The sequence below is a fragment of the Eschrichtius robustus genome, chromosome 20 (genome assembly GCF_028021215.1).
Source record: "Eschrichtius robustus isolate mEscRob2 chromosome 20, mEscRob2.pri, whole genome shotgun sequence".
Taxonomy (NCBI): Eukaryota; Metazoa; Chordata; class Mammalia; order Artiodactyla; family Eschrichtiidae; genus Eschrichtius; species Eschrichtius robustus.
Window position 1 is genome coordinate 7,943,653 of NC_090843.1, and position 25,602 is coordinate 7,969,254.

Below are 25,602 nucleotides of genomic sequence, written 5' to 3' on the forward strand. Positions count from 1 at the left end.
CTATGTGCCAGATGTGGTGCTGTTATTCATGTACATGTCCTGTCTCCCGCTGGACCATGAGCTCCTCAGGACAGGAACCGCTTTTCACCTTCCTATGCTCCGCTGCACCTAGCCCACTGCCTTATCAGCGGTGGGCTCGACAGCCCGCTGACCTCTGTTACATAAAGCCTGTGAGGGCGCACAGGGTAGAGGATCCCATCTTCCACTCGGCCGCCTGGCTTTTCCACCGGCTGTGCCTGCGTCCAGAACCCGCCCTCCTCAGACATCTGCCCAGTTGGTCTCACCTCCTCTGTCCATGAACCACTTTTTTTTTTGCCTGCAACTGCGTGGCATGTGGGATCTTAGTTCCCCAACCAGGGATCGAACCTACACCCCTTGCAGTGGAAACACGGAGTCCTAACCACTGGACTGCCAGGGGAGTCCCCCTGTCCATGGACCACTTTTTAAAGCGAGCATCCCCACCCTTACGTGACACACGGATCCCCGGTACCACCTGACACATACGTTGTTTTTTTTTTTTTTTAAATTAATTAATTAATTAATTTATGGCTGTGTTGGGTCTTCGTTTCTGTGCGAGGGCTTTCTCTAGTTGCGGCAAGCAGGGGCCACTCTTCATCGCGGTTCGCGGGCCTCTCACTATCGTGGCCTCTCTTGTTGCGGAGCACAGGCTCCAGACGCGCAGGCTCAGTAGTTGTGGCTCACGGGCCTAGTTGCTCCGTGGCATGTGGGATCTTCCCACACCAGGGCTCGAACCCGTGTCCCCTGCATTGGCAGGCAGATTCTCGACCACTGCGCCACCAGGGAACCCCGACACATACGTTTTGTACTGGCTGTCTTTTGTGTCCACCCCACCCCAACCACGAAGCCTATAAGCGCCAGGAGGGCAGGACTTTTGTGTCTCCCCACTGCTGCTGTCCTCAGCGTAAAGGATCATGCCTGGTCACTAACACAGGCCCCGTACACTGATAAAAGACTGAGTCTGGTGACACCTTTGCTGCTGCTGTCTCAGAGAGTGTTCAAAAGGCGTTTGATGAATGAATGGGAGCAGATGGGCCGGAAGAGGCCAGCAGGCAGGAAGGAGAGCACCTGGAGTCCAAAACCAAACAAGGAAGGACAACGCACATTACCTCTCTGAGATGCTGGGCTGACGGTCTCTGAGACAGGTGCGTCTCAGATTCGCTGCATGAACGCTCATCTTCCTCTTCGTGCAGCACAGAAGAATTCTGGGAGATGGACCTGCATAAGCCCGGAGGGAGAAGCAGCTGCAGCCAACGCCCCTTAAAGAACAGAACTCGCCTGCACTCCCATTAACCAGACGTCACAGGGAGAAGAGGGCCCTGAGGGGAACCGAAGGGAACCTAAATCTTAGGAAGGAGCGGGGATGTGAGAAAGGGCATCTGAGGGTCTGAGACCTCTTCTGGGTGTCAGAAAATCAGAGCTTTACCTTTAGCTTCTTCAAACAATTGTGTCTGAACTGGGGGAAAACCACGGACATTTTTAGGGTTTCAATATTTTCATCTGTAAAATACCCTCCTTTCCTCTGCCGCGGAAACTTATTATGACTTGCTCCTAGTTGGATGTAAACGCCTAAGAAATACAGATCACAAGGTTCCTTCGGTCCTCAGACTAAGTGATGCTCCCAGGGGCCTGAATGACCCTAACGATGTCATCGTCCCTATACCCCATACTCTCCTCCCACAACAGAACACATGAGAGGTTCGTCCGTCTGGATCCTCCTAAGTACCCATGTACCATCTTATTTTCCTCTCCCAAGGAATGGGATAACTTCCCCTCAGGTGCTAGCCCAGGTCTTCAGTGCAATGAGCAGCTCTGGGAACAGCCCAGAGGGTCTACACTGCCCTGGGACTTGGGACTCGAGCCAGCACCGAGGAGGTGAAAGATGGATTGAAAGCATCTCATCAAGGACCCCAGGGCCAACGCTATTGCATGCTGGCTACTCACTTGGAGAGACTGTTTCTGAGCTTGAGTCCTGGGCTGCTGCAGTCGGACAGGCGGTCGAGGGGGGAGAGCGTCCGGACAGGAGGCAGGTGGCCGTCACTGCCGTAGGAAGGCAGCATTCCCGAGCGGCGTCTGTCTCCAAGCACGTGGAGTGGGGGGACTGCCGGGGATGGGGTAAGGGGCCCATTGAGGGCCTCCAGAAGAGACACCACTTCATAACCCGGTGGAATGTTCTCTGAGGACTAGGGGAATCAGAGACAGGTTGGGAAATTAATTAAATACTCTTCGTTTTATGGTATGAGCGTGTTTCTTCCTCTGCGTTGGAAAAACGCTTTCTTTTACATCTAGTCTAGGGCTCTGGCAAAGGAAAGCTTCTGTATTAGAAGCAGAAGAAAGATAAAATATCAGAGAACCGCATGTTCCTTGACTCTGCTTACAGATGAACTTCTTGTTAATACTGTTTATGTTTTCCGATTATAGTAGAAATATATGTTCATTACAGGAAGTTTGGAAAATACATAAAAGTGGAAAGAAGGAAGGAAAAAAGTCATCAACCATCAAATCACCCAAAGTGATAACTTTTGTTAGCATTCTAGTGTTATTTTCTTCCAATGTTTTTTCTTCTGTACTGTTTACACAGTTGTGATCAATGTGTTAATGACAATTTTATACCCCGCTTACCTCACAGAACATAAATATTTTCCTTCACATGCATCCCTTTTCATAGATACCATACATTTCCTTACTCTTCCATTGGTGCTGGCTATTTAGTTGTGTCCATTTCCTACTGTAAACAACACTTTGATGAACATCTGTTCATCTATTGTGCATAAATCTCTTTTTTTCAGATCATTTTCTGGGTGTTAAATTCTAAGACCTTAGATTACCAAGTACAAATGTTTTTAAGGCTCTTAATATACACAGCTGTTTTGTTTTGTTTATTTTCAGTGATCTTTCTAGTTACACCCTTACAAGCAGTACAGATTACCTGTTTTAATTGCTTCTTGGCCAGCATGGGGTATCTTTAAAAAAGGAAGTTTTTAAATGTGAAAGGTGAAAAATGGTCTCTCATCTTAATTTGCATGTTGTTGATTTTTAACGTGGTTGACTTTTTAAAAAATGACTGCTGACCAGCTATGTTTCCTCTTCTGAGAAATTTTTTATATATCCTTTGCCCATTTATCTACTATTTCATTCAAGTGAGTTATGGTAAAGATACTAGCCTTTCCTCTGATGCAAATGTTGTGAGTACATTTTTTTTCTTTAGATGATTTGCTGTTTGGTTTTAACTTTGGTCATCTTTTACACATCTAAAGTTTAAAAATTTTTATGCGATAAAATCTACATGTTCGGGACTTCCCTGGCGGTCCAGTGGTTAAGACTCCGCACTTCCACTGCAGGGGGTGCGGGTTTGATTTCTGGTCAGGGAACTAAGATCCCACATGCCGCGTGGCGTGGCCAAAAAAAAAAAAAAAAAATCTACAGGTTCTTTTTTTGGCAGTGTTCCATTGTTTTCAAGCTTAGAGAGCCCTCTCCCATCCATAGTCAACTAAAGAATCATCTATAATTTATTCTAGGTTTTTAATGTTTGGCTTGCTCTGTTTTTAGTGCAGTTAACTAGTTACCCCACCTGGAATTTGTTATCTGGTAAGGAGTGAAGTGCTAAACTGATTGTTCCTCCCTAAAGCACTACCTAATCATTCCAATACCATTTACTGAATAACTGATAATTAATCTCTTCCACTAGCGTGTTAACCTAAAGACAAGACCTTCTGGTCTATAACTACAAAGCGTGGAGGCTTGACACCATCACTTACACCACGAGACAGAGGTGAATTATTTCATCTACGTGGCTCCCAGTACCTGAAGCCACGAAATGAGACAAAGAGAAACAGTTACCTTCTCAGAGGATTCAGATAAAAATGGTAAATTTTATCTAAATCCCAAACAATCATCCCCTTGTTTCTGCTTGGGGGCGTTCCTGAGCTGGACCCCATCCCCACCCCCATCCGCCCGGACACTGGAGTGAAACGGCAAGCTGACAGCTCTAGGGATGGTAAATGTTAACTGGACGCTGAGTCCCCAAGGTGGAAAGGGGAGGTTTTAATGATCAGAACCCCATTTTCCACTGTACTATTGGCTGGTTTTTAACACAACGTGATCTCGGCCAGCTTACTCAGTACTTCAGAATGCCAAGGTTTAATTACTTGCCACAAAGTCACGTGAAGAAGGACAAAAGGTGAAAAAAGCCCAACTTACTGAATGCTCTTCTGAGTCGGATGTCTGGGATGAGAGGATGGGGTTAAAGCTGGTTGGGGACAGGGGGCCCAGTTTCTTCCTCATGGCTCTGATCTGAAGCAGTGCCCGGAAGGCTGTGAAGAAGAAAACAGGCCATCAGGACACGGTGATGCAGGACTCAGGATGGACAAGAGCCCGCACGGAAGCCACGACCCCTTCTCCCCCGAGGGCTGACCTCGGGGACCCAGCAGGGCCTCCGGGGCTTACGCAGTCGGCAGATGGGGCAGTTGTTGGCCTGGTAGCGCAGGGTGTCCGCACAGGTGTTACACAGGCAGAGGTGACGACACGGCAGGATCAAGGTGTCCCGCACGTCCGAGAGACACACCACACACTCGGCACTGTTATCTCTCACTTCATCCTCAGCCACCTGGCCGGGGGACAGAAATTTAGCCAGCGTCACAGAGACCCTCACGTCGCATACTTTCTTTAGAAGGCAGCCTGCCTGCAGAGCTGAGACCATGCACTTGGTAAACTACATTGAACTTGGTAGTTTACCAAGTGCACTGGCACACTCAGTTTCACTTCTTCTGGCAACTGTTTGTCTCAAGCTCATCCTCTGAGGCTGAGAGCTGGTCCTGTCTGACAGTGGGAGCTGAAGGGGCCCGGGAGGCCACCCAGGGAAGTGGGGAGCAATGAACTGAGTGAGCAGAGCCCTGCCGAAGAACCGATCCAAACCAGCCTATATTCTTATTTCCAAAGTTATGTAAGTATAATCATCTGAAACGAGGAAGAAGAAATACCCTTCTAGGACCAAATGGATTCCAGAGTTTGGCATGCTAAGTTCCTAGATCCTGGCTGGATCAGAGAAGCTCTCACTCTGCCTCCCGGGAAGAGTACATTCAGAACTGTGGATGGAACTTGCCTTAGACTCTTGCGTGTTGTACTTGTTTTCAATTCCATAGATCTCCTGAAGGAGGTAGCTGACCCCATCCACCTGAAGAGCAGATGGAAAAAGTTCAAGGGCAGGCTGGTTCTACCGAGAGATGAGAGGGAACTCACCACCCACCCCCCAACCTCCTTCGGTAACCAAGGACTACTGATTCACAATGAAAAAAATCAAAGGCCTAGAAGAGTGAAGGAGGCTCTTATTTACTTATGTGTTCTCTTGGGGAGGGGAACGAAAATCAAATGCTTAATTCACCCGCCCTTATCCCCAACAGGGAACGTGCGCCAATACAACAGTAACACTTGTACTGCAGGCCGCTATCACGGACAGTCAAGGAAGGCAGAAACTAGGAAAAGGATGGAAGACCACGTGTCAGAAGCATTGGTTATGTAATAAAAGCTAAGTTTAGACATTATAAAGGGGAAGCAATGGGAATGGGAAAGAAAGAGAAGAAATGGGCAAGGAAAAGAGGGGAAGGGAAAATGCAGAAGCAAAGAGAGAGCAGGACCTTGAAGGAGGGGCCGATTGCGCCCCCTCCCCGGCCACAGAGCCACTCCATATCCAACACGTGGCAAAATATGACCCCTGTTGGCCCTGCTTCTTAAAACCTCAACTTTGGGAACTGCCTGGCAGTCCAGTGGTTAGGACTCAGTGTTCTCACCGCCAGGGGGCCTGGGTTCAACCCCTGGTCGGGGAACTAAGATCCCGCAAGCCCCGAGGCACAGCCAAAAAAAACCAAAAACACCAGAAAAACATTAGAACCTCAACTTCAATGCCCAGTTTGACTCCCACTAGCTTGGGCCATGTTGGTGCCAAAGCTGGCCCCTCCCTTGTTTCTTTATGCCTGCCCACTCCTCTCCCCTGCCCACCACCCTGTCCCAGTGATCCCCGCCCCTAAGGCCCAGCCTCTCACCAATTTCCCATCCCACTCTCCAGTCTGACAAGACAACAAGGCTGTTGCTGATGCCAATCTAGCAATAGAAGAAGAGATAAACCATTTCCCTTGAGCTACCCTAGCCTTTCCATCCCATCCAGGAGTCCTGGAGAACCAGGCCTTCCCATGAGGCAACTCACTGAGGCCAGGCCTTTCCAGGCCGTACCCTGGGCTCAGGATCTGTTATCTCCTCTGCCTCTCTTAAAACTTGCTTTAATGCAGTGATTATATTGGAAAGGACATTATCAACAAATTCATACTAAAGCATTACTGACTACTATTGACCTCATTAAGGGTGGAGAGCACTTAATACCTGAAAGAATAAATGATGTAGAATTTCAGGTATCTGTCACCCATCTGCGGGGGGGGCCTTTCTTTGCATCTCAACCCGAGGCCTACCCTGCCCCCCACCCGACTGCTCCACAACCTCCGTGTGATGACCCACCTTCCCTTGGCAATGCCACTGACACCTTTCCCCTCCTTGTCTTCCATGACCCTCCTCCTGCCTCTGTAAGAATGGAAGGAAAGTGCTGGCACACAGCGGGGGTTAGGACTTCCAGCAGACATATGCATAACTTGCTGATCATTCTGGAAGGGGGCAGATGGTCAGCAAACTTGGAATGTGAGAAAAGGAATGTTGGGATAAATTAAGCCAAGAGCTCCAACTGGCCTTGAACTGGACCCCAATACTTTTATCCTTTAGCTGGAAATGTTTCTCACCCTGGCATTTTAAATAAAAACATTCTCCCTAAACCTAAACTCAGGAGATAAATCTTGTCCTTTCATTTTCTAAAGTCCTCTGCTCAGATAATGGCTGCCTCACCACCAACAATTCTGGAACAACAGAGACACCAAAAATCAGTATTCCTTTCAGGCCACCCAAGTAGTTTCCAACACAGAAAAGCATTCCCTGTTTGCTTTTCTTCTTTGATTTAAAAAAAGGGGGGTGGTGGTGGAAGGGAAAGAAGAGTGCTTTAGCAAAAGAGTGGAGAGAGAGAAGGGGATACACCAACAGTCCCTGGCCCTCGAATACTTACTACTTGTTTCTGTTTGAGGGGCTTGACACAGAAAGTCCCATCTGTGTGCTGGAGCGAAAATACGACAGTTATGAAGGAGGGCAACGAGGATCAGCTGTTCTTTTGTTACTTCTCTCAATTACACACCTCCTGGAGGCCCCCCCAGCCCCCCACACCCTGCCAGTGTGGAATGACAGACTCCTCATACGGGAAGGGTCTTCAAGCACATAGTCTAGCCCTTCTGCTTTAAGAAGAGGAAACGATGGACTTCCCTGGCGGTCCAGTGGTTAAGAATCGGTCAGGGAACTAAGATCCCACATGCCGTGGGGCAACTAAGCCCGAGCGCCGCAACTACTGAGCCCGTGCACTACAACTAGAGAGAAGCCCTGGCACCACAGCGAAGATCCTGAGTGCCATAAATAAGACCCAACGCAGCCAATAAATAAGTAAATAAATATTAAGGAAAAAAAAAGAAGAGGAAATGAGGCCTAAGGAGTTGAAGGTCATGCAGCAAGTTGGTGGCGTAGCCCCCGGTGTGGTGCTTCCCCCAGCTCCCTGCACAGCCTCCGAGCCGGACCCACTCTGCCGAGCCCAGGCAGCCAGCGAACAGGGCTCCACGTGTCCTCACAGGAAAGACAGAGCAACATGTACCAAAGTGAGGCCCTATAACATTACCCACTGACCTTTTCAAAAGTGCCCAGCAGGACGTGGCAATGGCCAAAATACTCTGAAACAAATAAAGGCACATGGATGAAGAAGAAGAAAGCCAACAACACACCTCGATTCCACTCACCTTCCCCGGGTCCCACAGTCTGGCAAAACGAACCCTCTGGCTGTCACGGGAAGGGGCAGGTTACGTCACCCAATAGGACTCTCGTTGCCCGAGGAGCGTGGGAGCAGGAGTGCGTGGGGATGTGGGAACTGCCTGATACCCATGGGGGAGGCGTGTTGTTCTGAGGCCGCAGCCGCTGCCAGGCCTGCACGCTACATACGGGCGCGTGTGCAGCCAAAGAAGACAGGAAGCACACGTACCGTCTCCTTCATCCACCACAGCATGGACCACTAACGGGTAAACCTCTCTGTCCAGGTCAAAGCCAAGCTGAAAGAAAAGGAAAAAAAAAAAAAAGGGACTTAACACATTTAAAGGGCACAGTAATCCGTCAGAAAGGGAGGTCCCGTCAGGAAGACTGGACCTCATCTCTGTTCCTCATCCATCAACCTGGTAACGACCTAAGTCCGTAGCATTGAAGGCCACCAGTCTCTTTGTAAAAAATCTCATAGATGTAAAGGCTTCTAACCTGCAGGTCTTTCCTTTGGGCATGGCTTTCTCAAAATATCCTGGGTTAATGGGCTACTTTGGGATGGAAAAACTAGATGTATCCTTCCCAGGGCATGAAGACGTTACAAGGCTGAAGGGGAGCATGGCCTTCGAGTACCCGGGCCTATCCTTTGCTGCTGGCCAGGGTCCTGAGTAGCTCCCACGCCCTGTGGGTCTGTGGGCAGAACCTGCCCTGCACTTTCTCCCAGCGGCCGGTCCCCTCTGCCAGCCGGCAGCTCACCTCCTCTTCAGCCCACTCGGAGGGGTCCACGGTGTGGGAGGGCAGGCAGAACTGCTGGCACACCCCACGCTTGTAGTGCACCGTCTCTGACTGCAGGCTGTTGTCTTTGGGGATGTAGCTGTTGATCAAAGTGGGAAGCAAAGCAAAAGTTACTATCTGACGGTTTCCTCTGTCTCATGCCTGTTCTCAGTTATCAACAGGTTCTCAGTATAGAGTGGAAGAGAAAAGAGAAGAAAAGATCTTCTTTATAATCTGTTTCCTTTGCCCTTGCTTGGTAATGCTATTAAAGTTATCTTTTCCACCCTCATATCCACAGAAAGGTCGCTTAATAGATTTTTAACAGCATCATGATGACCTGAAGGACTATGCTGATATCCGTCACTGTACCAAGATGACATAGTTTGAAGGGGAAAGGCGAAAAAGTAAGGCTGTGTAGAAGAAAATCCAAATTCAGGAACCAGCTCTCACCTGGGTGTAGAAAAAGAATGTTTTCCTCCACAGGTGAGCACGTCAGGCACAGACCCTAACCTGTCTCGGAAGGACGTGGCTCCCCTGGTCCTTTGTTCTTACCTGGCAATCCCATTCTGGAACTCTTCGGTGGCCTGATAATAGATGGTGATGGCCACCCGAGCATCCGTGTCAAAGGTGAACTCCACGTTGTAGTGGACTTTTGCTCTGCCGGCCTCTTCCCCCGGGGTCTTCACTTCCTCGGCACATCTAGAAAACCACAAAGACTCAGCATTTCGGGGTAGCAAATTAATATTTTAAAAGTAATCTTTTTTCTTTTCTTTTTTTTGTGGGATCTTAGTTCCCTGACCAGGGATGGAACCATGCCCCCTGCAGTGGAAGTGCAGAGTCCTAACCACTGGACTGCCAGGGAATTTCCTTCTTTTCTTTTTCTTTTTTTTGTAATATTTATTTATTTGGTTGCACCAGGTCTTAGTTGTGGCTCGAGGGCTCCTTAGTTGTGGCATGCATGTGGGATCTAGTTCCCTGGCCAGGGATTGAACCCAGGCCCCCTGCATTGGGAGCGAGGAGTCTTATCCACTGCGCCATCAGGGAAGTCCCCGTTTTCTTTTTTTAACTGAACATATTGTGGGCTTCCCTCCGTGATCATACACTTTCCTTCCTCATTTTGAATGATGGCAGAGCACGTGGTTACCACTATCAGGGGGCATTTAGGCGATTTCTGATATTTCACGGTGCCACAGTGAACATCCTTGTGCACTTGCCAGGCTTTTAAAAAAAAAAAGTTTTTAATTTTAGTCAAAGTTACTAATCACATAGTTTAAATAGTTTCCACAAGGCTCGTGACAAAAACCCAGCAGGTCTCTTTCTGTCCCTTTTCCTCTTCTTTTTTTTTTAAATAGGAAGTTTTTTTTTTTTAATTAATTAATTAATTTATTTATTTATTTTTGGCTGTTTTGGGTCTTCGTTTCTGTGCGAGGGCTTTCTCCAGTTGTGGTGAGCGGGGGCCACTCTTCATCGCCAGGCGCGGGTCTCTCACTGTCGCGGCCTCTCCCGTTGCAGAGCACAGGCTCCAGATGCGCAGGCTCAGTACTTGTGGCTCACGGGCTCAGTTGCTCCGTGGCATGTGGGATCTTCCCAGACCAGGGCTCGAACCCGTGTTTCCTGCATTGGCAGGCAGATTCTTAACCACTGCGCCACCAGGGAAGCCCTTTCCTCTTCTTTAGAGAAAACCGCCTTTACCTCTGTAGCTGACCATTCTGGCGTTTATCTGCATGTTAATTTTTCAGTTTTAGGCATTATCTACTGACTTCCTACTACGGAAATGAGACTTTCTCTTTCCTCACTCTGCTCCATATAGGGACACCCCTTCCACCACGTGATACACCATGATTTTGTTAGCTCAGTACATCTTCGTCTATACGACTGTGAGTCCATCAACATTATTCACAGTTCAGCCACAGGGTAATCTCTAATTATTTTTCCTTTCCTGCGTAAGTTTTTCTTAGAGCTTGTGCTCATTTTGCTTTTTTTTTCAGTTGCTTAGTCTCTTATGCACTAGTCACTAATTCAAATTCAAACTCTTTGGCTGTCTACATCTCAACGTTCAGACGTACCAGGTATTCTACGCACCTTGTCTTTTTGGGCAGGACGCTTATGGAGCGTCCTTCTGACCTGCTCCATCTGGACCCTGATCCCTCCGTCCCTGCACATGGCCGCCGCCCTGGAATCTCCCTGTCCCATCTCCCTGTGTGTCCCTGTTGCCTCTCTCCCGGAGAATCGCATGCTTCCTGCACCTCCCGGCTTCCTCTTTCTTGGGTTACGCTTTCATTTTGCTGGAGCACAACTTCCAGTAGCTTCCTGAAAAGGGGTGTGTTGGAGGGATAAACTTTTCGAGAGATTCTATTATACAATCACACTTCATTGAAAGTCTGGCTGAGGGAATTCCCTGGTGGTCCAGTGGTTAGGACTCTGTGCTTTCACTGCTGAGGATGAGGGTTCAATCCCTGGTTGGGGAACTAAGATCCTGCAAGCCACGAGGCCAAAAAAAAAAAAAAAAAAAAAAAGTCTGGCTGAGTAAAGAATTCTGGATTATAAATACTTTAAAAAAGTCATTTCAGAGCATTGCTGCATTATCTTTTAGCTCCCAGGGTCGCTTTCGTCATCGATTGGGCTGGGCACTCGGTGGACCTTTGTAGAAACTCTTAAATTATGTACGTCATCGGTGATTCCTTCCTTCTATAGTCTCCATTCTCTCTTTCTAGAGCCATTAGTTGGCTGTTGGACCCTCTAAACGGACCTTATATTCTTCGTATCTTTCCTCTTCTGTTTTCCATATCTTTGCCTTTATGCTCCACTTCCTAGAACATTTCAACTTTTCTTCCGACATTCTATTGATTTTTTCATTTCTATGTTTTTAAGCTCTGAGAGCCTTGTTTGTTTGCTAAATGCTTTGTGTCACTGTGTCTGTGAAATAAGAAGGCAGTATCTTCTCTATGTCTCTGAGGCTACAAATCAAGGTTTCCTCTTCCTGCATAGTTTTTTTTTTTTTTTTCCTGCATAGTTTTTATTTCCACTTTTTTCCCCTGTTGGCTTGTTTTACAATTGTCTTTCATATGATAGGCGTTCCTTATACGTCTGAGAATCTTTGGTTGTCTGCTCATACTAAGACATTTAAACCCCCTAATTGTGGTCCATGGGGACTTCCCTGGTGGTCCAGCGGTTAGGACTCCACGCTTCCGCTACAGGGTGCATGGGTTCGATCCCTGGTCAAGGAACTAAGATCCCGCATGGCACGCGGCCCAAAAAAATAAAATCCTGATTGGAACTGAGTGCATGGTGGGGCTTGGGGACGCTAGGCTTCCCTGGGGACTCATCTGGGTCTGGTGAGGAATCTCCAAAGCCAGTCTCTTTGGTCTTCCCACCTGGGGGGGTCTGATTGTCCAAAGAACAGTTTTCCTCTCTTCTAACAATGGCCGGGCTGCTGGCATTCTGGGCTTAGAGTTGGGGTTGGGGGGCAGGCTGGAAGGCTCAGCATCCAACGTTTCTGAATTCACTTAACGCCCTGATTTCAGTACTGAGTCCAGCCCTTAGCTGGGCCTCGGTCCCCCAAGTCCAGAGATTCTTTTTTTTTTTTTTTTTTAAAGGAATGCCTTTATTTTTATTTTTTATTTATTTATTTATTTTTGGCTGTGTTGGGTCTTCGTTTCTGTGCGAGGGCTTTCTCTAGTTGTGGCAAGTGGGGGCCACTCTTCATCGCGGTGCGCCGGCCTCTCATCATCGCGGCTTCTCTTGTTGCGGAGCACAGGCTCCAGACGCGCAGGCTCAGTAATTGTGGCTCACGGGCCTAGTTGCTCCGTGGCATGTGGGATCTTCCCGGACCAGGGCTCGAACCCGTGTCCCCTGCATTGGCAGGCAGATTCTCAACCACTGCGCCACCAGGGAAGCCCCAGAGATTCTTTGTTTGAACTTTTCCAGTGAGCGTCCTCTGCTAGCCTTTTGCCAGGGTGTGGGAGGACAGTTCTGGCTGTGTAGTCTAAGGGAGGGAGGATCTGAATACCTCTCAAGCAGACTTTCCACTAACCCCCCTCCTTTTAGCCCCCCCACCCCCAAGATGTCCAGAGGTACCTGGAACTGCCAATTCCTGAGCCTTCTGGGGGAAACCATAGTACAAACTGGTGATTCTCAGCTTTTCCTTCTGTTTGCTCAGGATCCTGATTTCTCAGGTTTAGTAAGTCATTTAACATTCACCACCTGTTTCCAGCCTCTAAAATTTTTTTTTAAATTAATTAATTAATTTATTTATTTTTGGCTGCGTTGGGTCTTTGTTGCTGCACACGGGCTTTCTCTAGTTGCGGCGAGTGGGGGCTACTCTTCGTCGCGGGGTGTGGGCTTCTCATTGCGGTGGCTTCTCTTGTTGCGGAGCATGGGCTCTAGGCACGCGGACTTCAGTAGCTGTGGCTCGAAGGCTCTAGAGCGCAGGCTCAGTAGTTGTGGCGCACAGGCTTAGCTGTTCTGGGGCATGTGGGATCCTCCCGGACCAGGGCTCGAACCCATGTCTCCTGCATTGGCAGGCAGATTCTTAACCATTGCACCACCAGGGAAGCCGCAGCCTCTAAAATTTTGTTGCCGTTCCGTTGCTCCTTTCCCACTCTCCCAATTTTTGTGGATTTGTGCTGTTTAAAAATACTCATTATTGTTTAGTGGGGTTTGGAGAGGCATGTTCAATGCTCCATCTTTACCTGGAAATCTGAGAATCAGAATTTACTTTAGTCCCATCTCAGAAAAAACAAAATCAAAATTCACCCTTCATCTTAACATTTATTGATCACCAGGTGCTTTCCCTTTCATTATCCCCTTTAATTTTGACAACAGCCATGAAAGGTAAGGTTGGTTCACTATTTTACAGGTGAGAACCAGAAGCTCAGAGCAGTTGCCTCATTTTATTCTAGAGCTGCAGCCAGGCTGCCACGTCCGAGGCCAGGACCTCAAGGGGGCTCAGACCCCTGAATCCGTCTCCATCAAATAGGCGAGCAGACCATATGTGATGAGAGAAACAAGTGGCCGGAGCAGCTGACAGCTGGCAGGCTCCCGAGGCCTCAGTAGCCTCCATCTATCCTGCTGCGGCAGGAACTCCCCGGTGGAGGGGGGACGCCCGGCTGCAGACTCTTCTGCAGCAAAAGAGTTTCCCCTTGGCTGCGCCGTCCCCAGGGTTGACCCCGGAGGCAGTTGAAAACCTCAGGGACAAATAAAATATTAAAAAACTGAGACAGAAAACAGGTTAGTGGTTGCTTAGGCCGGGAAGAGGGGTTTCGGGGGGAAATGGGGGATGATTAATAATGAGTATCGGGTAATAATGAGTATCGGGTTTCTTTTCCGGGTGATGAAAATGTTCTAAAATTAGATAGTAGTGATGGTTGCACAACTCTGTGAATAACTAAAAATCACTGAATCGGGGGACTTCGCTGGTGGCGCAGCGTATAAGACTCCACGATCCCAATGCAGGGGACCCGGGTTTGATCCCCGCTCAGGAAACTAGATTCCACACGCATGCCGCAACTAAGAGTTCACATGCCGCAATTAAGAGTTTGCATGCCACAACTAAGGAGCCTGCCTGCCGCAACTAAGACCCGGTGCAACCAAATAAAAAAATAAATACTTTAAAAAAAAAAAAATCACTGAATTGTACACTTTAAATGAATGAACTATATGGTATATGAACTATATCTCAATGAAGTGGTTATATTTTATTCCTAAAAATTTATTTTTTAAGATTTTTTTTTTTGATGTGGACCATTTTTAAAGTCTTTATTGAATTTGTTACCATATTGCTTCTGTTTTATGTTTTGGTTTTTTGGCCTCGAGGCATGTGGGATCTTAGCTCCCCAAGCAGGGATCGAACCCACACGCCCTGCATTGGAAGGTGAAGTCTTAAACACTGGACCGCCAGGAGAGTCCCCAAAGTGGTTATATTTTAAAAAGATGATCAGAGAGAAATAAACTCCCTGATCTATACAAGCATAAAATGGTCTCCGAGTCATCTTCCTTTGTCAATTGAGAAAAATGTGGGACCTCTGGTTTGCCCTAACCAAATCTGTCTCCCCAGGGAACCAGTGAGTCTTAGTAGACAGACTTGCTATCTGGAGAGCAGCATCTGTTTAAAAATCACATTATCTCTGGGACTTCCCTGGTGGTCCAGGGTTAGAACTCCGTGCTTCCACTGCAGGGGGCCCGGGTTCAATCCCCAGTCAGGGAACTAAGATCCCACAAGCCTCGCCATGCAGCCAAAAAAAAAAAAAAGAAAAAAAAAAAAATCGTGCTATCTCAGGGACAGCACAAAGGCAGCAGATGTTGATGATAATTAGTACTGACAGTGGTGATTAAACAACAAACCCAGCGCACCAGAGGAAGGGCACATGAGATTAAGAATAAATTAAAAAGGAAATATAGGCAATAAAATAAGGATTTCCTGCACCAAGTTCAAACATCCCATCTTCACACAGGCTTGTCGAGGTATCTGCAGAATTCACTTTCTCCTCCAACTGTTCTTTTTCTGGAAGGTTCACCAAATCGGGGTAATCATGACAGCTTCCAGGAGAGTGAAAGTTCTTCCCAAACACTGACTATCAGAGAAAGTTCTGAACAATCTAGGTGCGGAGACCCCTCATGCAAACAGCCCACGGCCCGGAGGCCTAGAGGCTGGGCTCTGGGTCTGGCAGAAACTGCTCTGTGAGTCCCCTGGGGAGTTGGCTGCCCCTTCATGAAGAAGGGCCCCTGGAACCTGGCCCCGGCCGGCTGGGAACTTGAACTTACTTGACGAGTCTTAGTGTATCCTTTCGGATGTTGATCAGGCTTCTCAGAGTCTTCACTGGTTCTTGGGGAGGAGGGGCAGCGTAAGGAAACTGTGTCGGAAACAAAGTGGGAGAAGACTGTGTTTAGAAAGACGGATAACCATAGTAAGTGGACCTGCTCGAGGTCACAGCTAGTGGGAGAGCTGGGATCCGACTTGGTGTCCAAAGCGCTACCTTTATCTGCTTTTCCCATTAGATGAAGCTTATGTGAGTCAGCATTCAAAATGCAGACACCTAATAAAAACTCTCACTGAAGTTCCAAATACCAAGGGACACACGGTGGCCGAGTTAATCACAAAAGGCTTTTCCACCTGACCTTACACAACGGGGAGCCAGACCTGCAAGGATTTTCCTTCAGTGAAGCCACATGGTGTCTGAGGAATTTAGGAACTGCAAACACAAGAGAACCCCATCATGTGTACAGAGTGGAGGCCTGCAAACAGTGAAGAACAAATTTCCTCCGCAGCTGATCATATAAAGCAGAGTTTTTTAAAAAAACGTGAGCCAAAGAGCTCTTTTGGGGTCGTCAAAGGTTTGTGGTTGTCCATCATTTACCTTACACTTTCACTCTCTTTCCCTGTTTAAACATGTGGGTTCGGAGTTGTGAGTTGATGACAATGAGGAGATAAGAAAGGGGACACAGTAAAACATTTCATTGGGAACTGCTTTGAGAAGATTAAGAGTGATTTAAAATGTTCCCGCTATTCTTATAATGTCATTTGGGCAGTAAACATTTTTTACATATGATTCCCAGAAGACCTACTAGTGTTTGGAGCTTTGCAAAACCGTGGTCCTCCTAGCTCTGAAGAGTCTACCCCCTCATGCTGGTCTCAGAAAACAGAACATCCACATGAAACTCTGTGTCTTCACAGGTTTTTGCTGTTTTACTTGGGAAACATAATTGAACCTATGGTACGTCTGATTTTGTGTATTCACTGTGATCCCTGATACTTCATGTGTATGAATGTGACCCTTAAGAAAATACATTTAATCCAAGCTATCAGCTGTGCATTCGGATTATTGCTTTGTGGGTATTGTGTAGCAACATTTTACTTTTTCATTGATACCTTAAACATATATTCTTTTTTTTTTTTTTTTTTGGCCATGCAGCGCATCTTGCGGGATCTTAGTTCCCCGACCAAGGATCGAACCCGGGCCCTCTGCAGTGTAAGTGTGGAGTCCTAACCACTGGACCTCCAGGGAATTCTCACCTTAAACATATATTCTTTTAAAATATATGATAATTGGTTTTTCTGATTACAAAGCAATACATGTTCAAGCAGAAAACTCGAAAAACACAAAAAAGTACAAAATCAGCCATAATTTCACCACTCAGTGATACCAAAGTTAACATTTGCAGAATGTGTCTTTTTGGATAGGCATCCATCCACCCACCCACCTCCTCCCTCCCTCCCCTCCCTCCTCCCTCCCTCCCCCCTTCCCTCCCTCCCCCCCATTTCTCAGCACTGTTTCAAACTGTACCTACTATTTTATTGTCTCTCTTTCACTTAGAAAGATGTGGCAAATGTTTTAAAGCCTATAATTTGACAATATAACTACACACATTAGAGACAGGGGCCTACTTTAATCAATTCCACATTATTCAGTGTTTTCAGTTGGTTTTACTTTTTTTTTTTTCCCTGATATAAATGTCGTGGTGAATGCTTTGTCCCTACATTTCTGCGTGCCTCTTTGATTATTTCCTTAAGACATTCCTAGAAGTGGAATTACTGGATCAAAGAGTAAGCATATTTTTAAGACTTTTAAAACTATTTTGCCAAATTGTTCTCCGGAAAGCTGATTCCAACTTTGCTCTCCTGCTTGCAGCGTATCAGGAGGCTTTTATACAGGAAAGCTGAAATCCTAGTTCAGATCCCATCTGTGGCCCATTTCTCCACACCCCCCGACCCCCTTCGCTGGGCTGTCACACTAAAGGAATTTAAAACAATTTTTAAATAAGCTTAAGCAAAAAGTAATTAGGCAGGAAAACCCAACACAAATGCTTGTCTATTCTAAAGCCAAAATAAATGACTTTGGGATTAAAATTTTTTTCTGGAGTAGCGAAGTTAATCATATTCATTTGCACGGGTACTTGGGAGTTATCCTTAACTCCTACCTGAGTTCAAAAAAAAATAGAGGTTTTCCCTTCACTCTTTGCCCTTTCCCCTCTATATCCTCCCCACCCCCGCAAAAAAAAAAAAGAAAAACAAAAGGAAGGGGGGGGGAAGTTAGTGTTCCTCATCTTCCATTTAGAATATTACATTTGATGGTAACTGGCAATGGAACACAAGTTATTCACCGCTCAGGGAAAGGCATCCGTGGGATCAATTGTTTATATATATAAACTATCCTTATAGTATAATAAATCCACACTTACATTTTTAGCTCTTTACCCTCTGCCCCGCCAAAAGAAAACCATTGAAAATCTGTTTAGGAGAAACTAATCCTGTTTGTAGGCTCTTACCTACCAAAGCTTCTGCCTTAGTGGCCGTTCACGTACCCAATCAGAGTCTACCGGCAACACTCAGTGCTGGGTGTAAAGAGAGACTTAAAGTGGAAAAGATAAGGTACTGCTCTTTCAGGAAGCAGCATTATAAGGAGGATGATATAGTTACACAAATAACTGTAACACTAAACAGAAATGCCACAAAAAGGGCAACGATAAAGGAAGTGATCGCTTCTGGCTGAGGTAATCCGGAAGGCTTCATGGAGGAGGTGGTATTTGATCTGGGATCTTGAAGGATAAACATAATTTGTAAATTCAGAGATGACAGGGAAGACAGAGGAAACAGCAGGAACAGAGGCAAGCTAAAGAAAATACTCTGCTCTTAGAGTCGCCTCCCCTACCTCTCTAGGCCAGGTTAGCACACCGTGACTCTAAGCTTCTTCGTGATCTTCGCTTTTAAAATGATCATTTATTGAGCACTTACTAGGTGCCAGGCACTATGCTAAGCTCTTTACATACATTATCTTAGTTATCCTTGGAACAATCCTGTGAGGGAGAGATGGTTGTTCCCTTTTTGCAGATAAGGACGTTGACATAGCAACAGGTTCAGTAACACCTTCCAAAGTCCCACAAGTTTTAGGGAGAAGAGTTGAGGTTTGAACACATGCTACCCCCATCTTTCTCTAAGATGCTCCTGGATACAGCTGCTTAACCTAGAGATGACGAAGGGATTGAAGTACCAGTTATTAAAAGATCTGAAAACACTAACCTATGTCTTTGTTCATTCTTTTTTCTTAGCAAGGCACTGATAAACTTTTTTGTTTGCCTACAGTACCTCTTTAACACACGCACCATTACTGTATTATATTTAGAGCAAAAAAAAGTATCTTAGTTCAATTCAAGACCAGAGATTTCACTACTATGCTAACAGATACGTGTGACATGAAAGCAAAGTAACACCTTCCTGGGACCGAAGGAGATGAAGGTCAGGACGGACTCGGGTCCAAGCACCGCCCTGAAGGAGCCGCTCACCGGTCATCCACTGTGCTCAGAACAGCATCAATAACCGTTTCTCAGTTCACATCCACAGTTTCCACTTGCTTTCTTATGACCTTGGAACCGTAATTTTCTCAGCCCCAGTTGTACCTCATTAGGGACTGAGTGATGACAAGAAAGATCAGACAGAATTTATTTTTCTCAGATGCAAGCTCCCTGGCACAACTAGGCCAGTAAACGGGAAGAAGTGGCCTTTTCTGTCTTGCACACAACATGCCGCCAGGCGCACAGATGGAGGAGGACCCACAGGTCTTCTGCAAGCCGTATCCTCACTTCTTGCCTCAAGCTCAGTATGGGCTTAGGAGACGTCTTCCCGTTTCTCAGACAACATCCTGGAGTAAATAAACTCTCACCACCTTATGAAGGACCTTAAAAACAGCTTCCAGAATTCTCTTTCACTTTTCATAATGAATACGGGCTTATAAAGACTAGTGTGCAAAGAACGAAATCGGGTCTGCTCAGGGACTTGTGGCCCAGACCTGCTGGGTCAGCAATGTGTTGACAGAGAATTAAGGCTCAGGTCCCGCCACTCTATTCACCTAAGCAGAAATGCTGCCAGAAGAAAGCCCTCTTAATGGGGTAAAATTTGGGTAACTGTTGCAATGACAGCTTGCCAACGCCCATCCATGAAAAAAGAGAACATAGGGAAACGTTTACTGAGAACTTACTATGGGCCGGGCATCATGCTGGGTTCTTTAGACTTTATTTTCATTTTACTTTATTTAATTTATACAATATACATAACATGAAATGTATCACCTTAACCATTTTTAAGCACACGGTCCAGTGGCAGCAAATGCATTCACATGTCCTGTGCTATCATCACTACCATGGAGTTCTGGTTTAGATACATTCTTACTTAATATTCTAAACACTAATAGACATGTCGGCCATGCCCACCAGACTGTAAGCTCTTGGAGGAGAGTCTGAAATGAAGGAGGACCTCAAGAAATATGTTGGCTGACTGGATAAATGAAGAATATCAGTATTAACACCCCCATTTTGCAGATAAAGAAACTGAGACTCAAAAGATTCACGTAATTATTCAAGGTCTCAGGGCTATGAGTAGCAGAATCAGGATTTGAACCCAGAACCAGGATTTGAATCCAAAAGCCACGCTGTTTGTCCTGCAGCTGCCTTGGCTACAGCAGGGCAAGGCTATACGTTGTTCTGATCCCAGGAGTGTTCCAGGTACCTGAGTAGAGTGTAGAGAGAGTCTGAACGTTAAACGATCACTGCAAAAGGTACCGAATCCTGTTCAGGTTCTAGAGGCTGGTCGAAACTCTCTGGATTACACCCTTATGCTTACGCAGCAGTACATACAAAAGCATACCTAATGCCACACTCCTTTTAAATTTTAACAGGAGTATCTAAGGTCTTCTCAGAGGAAAGCTTTCTTGGAGCACTGCATGACAAATTCCTTTTGTCTGTAAGAGCTAACAGCACCTGTAGAAGATACAAAGGTACATTCAGGGTGTGACGTCAGAGAACACTGCCAGCAGAAGCAGGGGAGATGTTCATCACTGTTTACCTTCTGCCCAAGATGCTCCAATATGTGTTACTGATAGATATTCCTAAAGCACGGTGGTTTCTCCTCTACATTATTTTCAAAGAACAAAGACATCTACCAATTCATTCAACACGTTCACTATACCCTGAGCGCTTTGCTAGCCTGGATTCGGTGATGGACCAGGCACGCCTCTCTTAGTTCCACCTGTAAGGGGCCCACAACAGAGCTTGCATCTGGCGCCCTGCACTCAGGTACCAGCAGCGCCGCCCCGCCCCAGCCCAGGACCGGCCTGCTTGTGTCCGCACTGAAATAAGCCTAAATCTCAGAATAGTTTAAATCCCAAACACCTCAAGCCCAGGATGGGAGTATAGTACCCACTCAGCCAGAGGAACTCTTTCAATGGACCCCAGGGGGTTGGCGATCAAGGCTCGTATGAATACAGAGCTAGCGCCTCTTTGACCTTTTATCCTGGTGTTCGTCAGTTTCCTTGTTCGTTTTCCTTACACCAGCAAAGTGCCACTTGGTGGCCAAATGTGGAACTGCCGGTTTAGATAGACCGGATATGGATGTGTGTGTGTGTGTGTGTGTGTGTGTGTGTGTGTGTGTGTGGCGGGGTACACATACGTATATATTCATATACACACATATATATGTATGTATATATCACCCATGTATCTTAGATTTTCTAACCATTCTAATTTCAAGTATTTTGTTAAACTTCCCCCTATGATTGCACTCACATTTTTGTTGTAGAAAATATGGTCCCAGTGCATACGAGATTAAAGGATCTTACTTCAGTTGTAAATTATGGGTAATTCCCAGTAGTCTGTAAAAGGGACTATAATCCATTCATTAAAATAAATAATTAATTTCAATAAAAAGTTTTTTTTTAAGGTACATAGTTTGATAACATTTGCTATTAAATTCAGGCCTGATCATATACACACATAGCATCCTGGATTTGGCCACTGGGAACTCCCTCAGTTGGCTCCTGTGTCCTTTTGACTTGCCCCATCACTTTTTGAGCACTTCCTTACTTTCCGGCACCACAAGATATTCCAGGTTCATGTTGTGTTTTTCTGTCCCCTCCCTGGAATTGATCATGTCTCCAAGGATCCCTGGTTCCTTTTTAGAGACGTCTACCTCAGACCATCATGTATTCACTAATCCTTTACCAATGAACACTTGCTCTGCTTCCAGTTTTCAATATTACAAATAATGATGCAATAAACATTCCCTGAAAGGAAACTTAATAGGAAAAAGGAGGGGGGGTATGCAAAAGAAAAACAAACGAATATGACCTAATGCAGTTTTTACTTAAGAAAAAAGCCCCAAATGCCAAAAATCTGCCTCTGAAGAGAAAGGAAATTATTTTTAGGCAATTTATGACTAAAAGAGAAAAGTACTCATTTTACACATTGCAGTCATGTAATATTTGTGTCAGAGAAATAAATAATAGTTAATATGGAAATCAACATCTGGGATCATATGAATAGCTCATTTACAGCACTCATTTACATAAGCTCTTGCTTTTATAGATTTTAGGGTTTTTATATTTAAAATTCAGTTCCTTTTTATTTGATGCCTGGTTATTTTCTCAGCTTTCTCTACTTCCCCTCTTTTCAGCTATGTAGTGCGTCCAAGACTTACCAGTGGATATATTTAGACTTGTGATACTTTATAACATTTTCTTAGATCCACATCAGGGAGAACAGTTTACTCTGGTTGAATGATGTGAAATGAATACAAATTTGCCTATTTAACCAGCTGTAGCCCTGGGACAGACTGTATTGTGCCTGCTGTCCACCAAAACATCAATGAGCTATATTTACAGCAGTAAAACCCCTTTTCACTAATTTTCCATCCAATCCTCGTGGGGAGTCAATCACCCGTGTAGAAAGACTGGTGACCACAAAGCTGACAAGATGTGAAAAGACATTTTTTTCACTCAAATCAAAGATGTGAGGGAGATACCACGAGGGTGTCACATGATGACCTTAACTCAAAGATGCTCTGTGTTCAGGTTTGGTTACCAAAGGAATCCATCCAAGATGGCAGTCTATTTATAGTCTGTTAACTCCTCCGCTGGGTCCCCTGGCAGGGCGCACACGGGACCAATGTCCTGGCTATATGACATCACCTCTAAGGTTGATCTTTCCAAAATATTTAAACCCTACTACGAGTATGCCCAGTTAACCAGTTCTCTTTGGTAACAAGAGCATGAAAGATCCACTGCAGAGAAAAGCACCCATCACAAAATCGCCCTGGTCTCTGTTAACAACCATCACAGACCCATTTTCTCCCTCTACTTATGGTTTGGGTCTTGACTCATATTGTTCAGGGGTACTCAGACCGGGTAACAGGTTGCGTACACTCTGACATCAAATGCACCTCCAGGGCTATGTGTGCTGCTTTGATGACAAGTGAAACCTACTCAACTTCCTGTTCCCCTGACTGAAAGCCCCTCCCATCGGGATAAAACACTACCCAATCATCCTGTGCTTCTACAATAAAAGTATCTTTCTGAAGATGAGCTGCTTTTAGATACAAAGGGTTCTGCCTAACACCAGCTAATTTTAAGGAGAGTTAAAAGGGAAAAAAGTGTTTTTAGTAAAGCAGACACTGTCATCTTTTCCCTCCAGCAAGTTGGTAAATAATGACTAATGGTCAGAGAAACGACTCCTTTCAGACCAGCACCCCATTCTAGATGCCTGACTTCCAGATTTCATCTGGTCAGGAGACTGGTAACCCAGCTCACAAATAAGAATCCAGTTTTAAGTAAGAGATTTTGAGATGCTTAATACTGTAGGTAAAGAATATGCCCAAAGCACCAGTATCAGCCAAAACAGGTATTCTAAAATACACAACAATAAAGCAGAAACACACCATTGTAAAGCAATTATACTCCAATAAAAATGTTAAAAAAAATTTTTTAAATTAAAAAAAAAATACACAACATATATTTTTTTTCCAAAGAAGCATATGAATGTTCTAATGCCACCAAATATTAGTTTTCCAGTCATTTTATTTAACAGAGGCGTTTTCAGTAGGCCAGTTATTAAGAAGAGCAAGTGGACAGAAGTCTTCCCCAGTCTATATTTTAAAAACTAAAAACTGTAAGCTGGTCTTCAAGTTGAAAAACTCCAAGCTGCCCACCTGTGCCCCTCCTGAAATACACTGCCCCTAAAACTATCTCTGTAAGAGCCAAGATCAATTACAAGAGTTTCAAGTCTCCATCTCTCATATTTCTGGAAGGAAATGTGCTCTGAGGGACTTCCCTGGTGGTCCAGCGGTAAAGAATCCACCTTACAATGCAGGGGACGGGGGTTCGATTCCTGGTCAGGGAACTAAGATCCCACATGCCACGGGGCAACTAAGCCCATGCGCCACAACTACTGAGCTCACGCGCCTCAACTAGAGCCCACGTGCCGCAAACTACAGAGCCCACGTGCTGCAAACTACAGAGCCCACGTGCTCTGGAACCCGTGCACCACAACTAGAGAAGAGAAAAACCCACACGCCACAACTAGAGAGAAGCCCGCACGCCTCAACGAAGATCCCGCGTGCCGCAACTGAGACCCAATGCAGCCAAAAATAAATTAAATAAATAAATAAAAAAATAAATCTTAAAAAAAATATGCTCTGAAGTCTGCTATGTTAGGAATCTCAGCTTCAGAAAAAGAATAGTATGAAATACAGAAACAGTTAAGTTTATAAGCCAATCAAATACAGAATTCTAAGCCCAGGTAAGGTCAGTTTCTTTGGCTAAGCTACCTATTTGCAGATACAGCCCTAGGCCTAGGAAGAAGGCCATTAGTAACTCAAAAACCCTAATGAGATTTTATTTTGGTTAGCTCATCATGAGATATGGAAACCCCGCATAATTAGAACAAAATAGCATAAAATAAAAACCTATAGCATATGTATGATACTTTTAATTTCTAAATTGTTAATGTTAAGATCTGTAGGGACTTCCCTGGTGGTCCAGTGGTTAAGAATCCACCTTCCAATGCAGGGGACGGGGGTTCGATCCCTGGTCGGGGAACTAGGATTCCACATGCTGTGGGGCAACTAAGCCAGCACCCCACAACTCCAGAGCCAACGCGCCACAACTAGAGAGAAGCCCACACGCCGCAATGAAAGATCCCGCGTGCCACAACTAAGACCTGACTCAGCCAAAAATAAATAAATAAATATTTAAGGAAAAAAAAGATCTGTAATTTGCAGCTAATTTAACAAGGTACCAATCTGTTTCACTTTGCCCTGCTAAGCTTCCAAAAGTCTTGAGAGCTGATTATTCTTCACTCACTCCTTAATAGCAGTGCGCAGGACTTCCCTGGTCGTGCAGTGGTTAAGAATCCGCCTGCCTGTACGGGGGAAACGGGTTTGAGCCCTGGTCCGGGAAGATCCCACATGTCAGGGAGCAGCTAAGGCTGTGCACCACAACTACTGAGCCTGCGCTCTAGAGCCTGTGAGCCACAGCTACTGAGCCCACACGCCACAACTGCTGAAGCCCGCGTGCCTAGAGCCTGTGCTCTGCAACAAGAGAAGCCACCGCAATGAGAAGCCCACGCACCGCAATGAAGAGTAGCCCCCGCTCGCCACAACTAGAGGAAGCCCACGCGCAGCAACAAAGACCCAACGCAGCCGAAAATAAATTAAAAAAATAGCAGTGAGTAGCCAAGGTTATATAAACCAACTGAACTAATTTCTTTGGCTTACATATTAAATATATATTAAATATATTAAAGTCTAAGCTCACTTAAAGTCTGCCTGTAATGAAATCTAGAGCTAGAAGTATAACTCTTATGTTCTAGATGGTGAATCTCAGAGACAAAATACAAATATTTACAATATATCATGCACAGAGTCCAATCCCAAGGTTGAGTCACGTCACTGGCTTCTCTCTCATCCTGTGTTCCATCCTCATCCCTTCCTTGACCTCCTACCTGACATCTCTATGTCCCTCCACCAGTCATCTATCACCTCTCAGTCCATCCTTGTAAATCTTCACGTCTTTAACCACATCCTTCAACACCTCCAATTTTCCTATTCTCAGCAAACATTTCTCTATGGCTCTTCCTCTTTTTACTGATTTCCTGCATGCTATTAAGACCCTG

General features: G+C 45.6%; 1 protein-coding gene across 2 annotated transcripts in view; it reads right to left on the bottom strand.

The window, feature by feature from the left end:
- The window catches only part of RNF157 (ring finger protein 157), a 78,748-nt gene that overhangs the window by 12,421 nt on the left and 40,725 nt on the right, over nt 1-25,602 (bottom strand). For both annotated transcript variants that reach the window (XM_068531092.1, XM_068531091.1), the window contains exons 3-13: nt 15,433-15,521; nt 9,223-9,369; nt 8,653-8,770; nt 8,126-8,192; nt 7,777-7,820; nt 7,115-7,162; nt 5,120-5,191; nt 4,465-4,624; nt 4,219-4,331; nt 1,963-2,201; nt 1,128-1,236 (exon numbers count right to left, since the gene is read on the bottom strand). In XM_068531092.1, the coding sequence (XP_068387193.1) occupies nt 1,128-1,236; nt 1,963-2,201; nt 4,219-4,331; nt 4,465-4,624; nt 5,120-5,191; nt 7,115-7,162; nt 7,777-7,820; nt 8,126-8,192; nt 8,653-8,770; nt 9,223-9,369; nt 15,433-15,521 (1,206 nt within the window). The remainder of the gene's footprint in view (nt 1-1,127; nt 1,237-1,962; nt 2,202-4,218; nt 4,332-4,464; nt 4,625-5,119; nt 5,192-7,114; nt 7,163-7,776; nt 7,821-8,125; nt 8,193-8,652; nt 8,771-9,222; nt 9,370-15,432; nt 15,522-25,602) is intronic.